General features: G+C 34.1%; 1 protein-coding gene across 1 annotated transcript in view; it reads right to left on the reverse strand.

Moving 5' to 3' along the window:
• EIF2A (eukaryotic translation initiation factor 2A, 65kDa) overlaps positions 1 to 2,466 on the reverse strand; it is a gene marked incomplete at its 5' end in the record, with an annotated part of 8,317 nt that extends 5,851 nt beyond the window's left edge. The window contains one exon of the mRNA XM_008590011.1: positions 1,895 to 2,466. Coding sequence (XP_008588233.1) covers positions 1,895 to 2,466 — 572 coding nt within the window. The remainder of the gene's footprint in view (positions 1 to 1,894) is intronic.
• Positions 2,467 to 2,585: the final 119 nt, after the last annotated feature.

Raw genomic sequence — 2,585 nt, forward strand, 5'->3', positions numbered from 1 at the left:
TTTTTTTTTCTTCAGGGGAAGAACTCCAACACTCTTTTCCTCTCTTGCCCTGTAACACTTCTCCTTTGAGAAGTTATCTATTACATTGTTTTTGTTTCTAGTAATTTCCTGATAGTGCTTTCTTTGCCATTTAGCTCATTTCTGGAATTAGATATAAATAAAAATTTCTCATTACTGGACATGTAGTTGCTTCAACTAAAATGATTTGAAAGGATCACATAATCAACATGTCACATAAAAAAGCAAAAATTTAGCAGCGATGTCAATTGTTAAAAAAATTCTGATTTTAAGTTCTTACCTAATTTTATCACCATTTTCAAAGTACAAGAATACTTCAAAAAGTTCATGATAAAAATAGAATTAAAAGATAATATGTACCCTTGTATTATCTTTCTATATTAATTTCTCCCCCTCACCAAAGCAAACCAACTAGTTTTATGGATCAGAGAATAAAATACACTAATTCAGAATTTCTTCCTCTTGTGCATCTTACAGAGAGATTCAGAAAGCAGTATGGATTGTGGTTACTTCTGTTTTTATCTTAAGTAAAGAAAATTTCAATATAGGCATAGGACAAATTCAAAGACTACTATATACTTTCTTTTTTGATCTAAATACAAATATGATAAATACGAATAAATATCACAGAACTTAATTTGTTATTTGTTTTTATATATTTTTAATTCAATAATTTAATATAACAACAATGTTTAAACAGAACATTTCACTGGAAGTTAAGAAACTACCAACCACTGCTACATTTTGTTTAATCTGGGCAGAAGGACTGTAATTATGTTTTTGTTTTTGTGGGGGCGAGGAGTGGTACAAGGGAGGCATAGGAATATTTATTCTTTGAAAAAATATCTGCTTCTCCAAGTATCTAATTATTAAGTGACTATACATCCCCTTCTCTTGGAATAGTCTCAGTTTATAGCTGTTCTTGAGTCACCTTTATAACATCACCAATAATATTGTTCTTCCTTCTTACGGCACCTTTATCCCTTAACACCATCACAGAAACTCAGGCAATTAATAAATGCTCTCCCCTAAGCTCTAAAATGCTAACATTTTATTTTTTTTGGTGGCTGGCTGAAAAGCTAACATTTTAAAAGCATATCAGAGTCTGCCCCATACTCTGGTCATAAACTTACAACAAAGGTGGGGAACTAATGGCCTGGGGATAAAAAAATGGNTTCTTACGGCACCTTTATCCCTTAACACCATCACAGAAACTCAGGCAATTAATAAATGCTCTCCCCTAAGCTCTAAAATGCTAACATTTTATTTTTTTTGGTGGCTGGCTGAAAAGCTAACATTTTAAAAGCATATCAGAGTCTGCCCCATACTCTGGTCATAAACTTACAACAAAGGTGGGGAACTAATGGCCTGGGGATAAAAAAATGGGTTTTTGTTTGACCAACTGTGTTTTAAAAATTGAGAATTTTCACAAAAGCATCCAGACTCATTTTGTCTTGGAAATCAAACTTTTTGGCAAATTGGACCTAATATCTCCTATGGAAAAAAAATCAGTTAGTACTGGATAGCTGTTATAGCCTTTGAAGAGGGCACAGGCTCTCTCACCCATCATTTTATCCCACTTACTATTGCCTTACATTACTGGCCTGGCCTGACAGGCATTTGAATTTGAGCCCCTGGTCTACAAAGCCAATATGTCATACTCAGTTATCATTCTCAGGAATTTTAAAATGCGAATTGTTTAAAATTACTTTGTCAACAATATAAGCTGTTCACCATCTTTCGCAGTAGGTCCTCAATGACTTCTGCCCTAGAGTATATTATAATCAGTAACACAATGACATGAGAAAAAGATCTCTAAAAGACTCTGCACAATGTAAAACCTTTTCCTAAACTGAAGTAGTAAAAACTTACTTACCAGTTTGGAATTAGTGATTGGTTTATTTCTTAAAGCTGGGGGTCTATAAGCTGTTGCAACTTTAGGTTCTTCACTGGGTAATTCACTTGGAACTGCTTGGTAAGTTATTGTTTTTGCTGGAAATATTCCATCCAAAAATGGCTGCCAAGAAACCTGCCATAATTCTGAATTTGATGGCACATCATACTTGTGCAAGATGGAACCAGTATAATGCCAAATCTTGTACCCATTATTAACACGTAACCTGGGAGCACACGTGGCTGTTAAAATATGCTCACCATCTGGGCACCAAGCAAAATATGTAGAATCAGAAGCAACTGGTTTAGAAATAAGTTTGTAGTTTTTTACATCCCACACTTCCATTTGTCCCCTCAGATTTCCAAATCCAGCTAATACTAATATATGTCCATGAGGGCTATAGTACGCTGCATTACGAGGACCAGTTCCAAAGTCAAACACAGGATCACATTTCAAATTGAAAACTGTCGCTTTGGCAGGCATAAAACCATAAACAGCACAAAACTCAGTTGAACTAGAATTCCAAACTACATCATAAATGGGGCCATTTTTTGCTAGAAAAAGAATATAGAACCCAAATTAGCAATAAAGAATTATACAAATGCAATATTTATTAGCACAGTTATGAACATATAGCACTTATAAACATGTCATGCAGTAAAAAAACAAAAAA

The sequence above is a fragment of the Galeopterus variegatus genome, unplaced genomic scaffold, assembly GCF_000696425.1.
Source record: "Galeopterus variegatus unplaced genomic scaffold, G_variegatus-3.0.2 Scaffold5803, whole genome shotgun sequence".
Classification (NCBI taxonomy): Eukaryota; Metazoa; Chordata; class Mammalia; order Dermoptera; family Cynocephalidae; genus Galeopterus; species Galeopterus variegatus.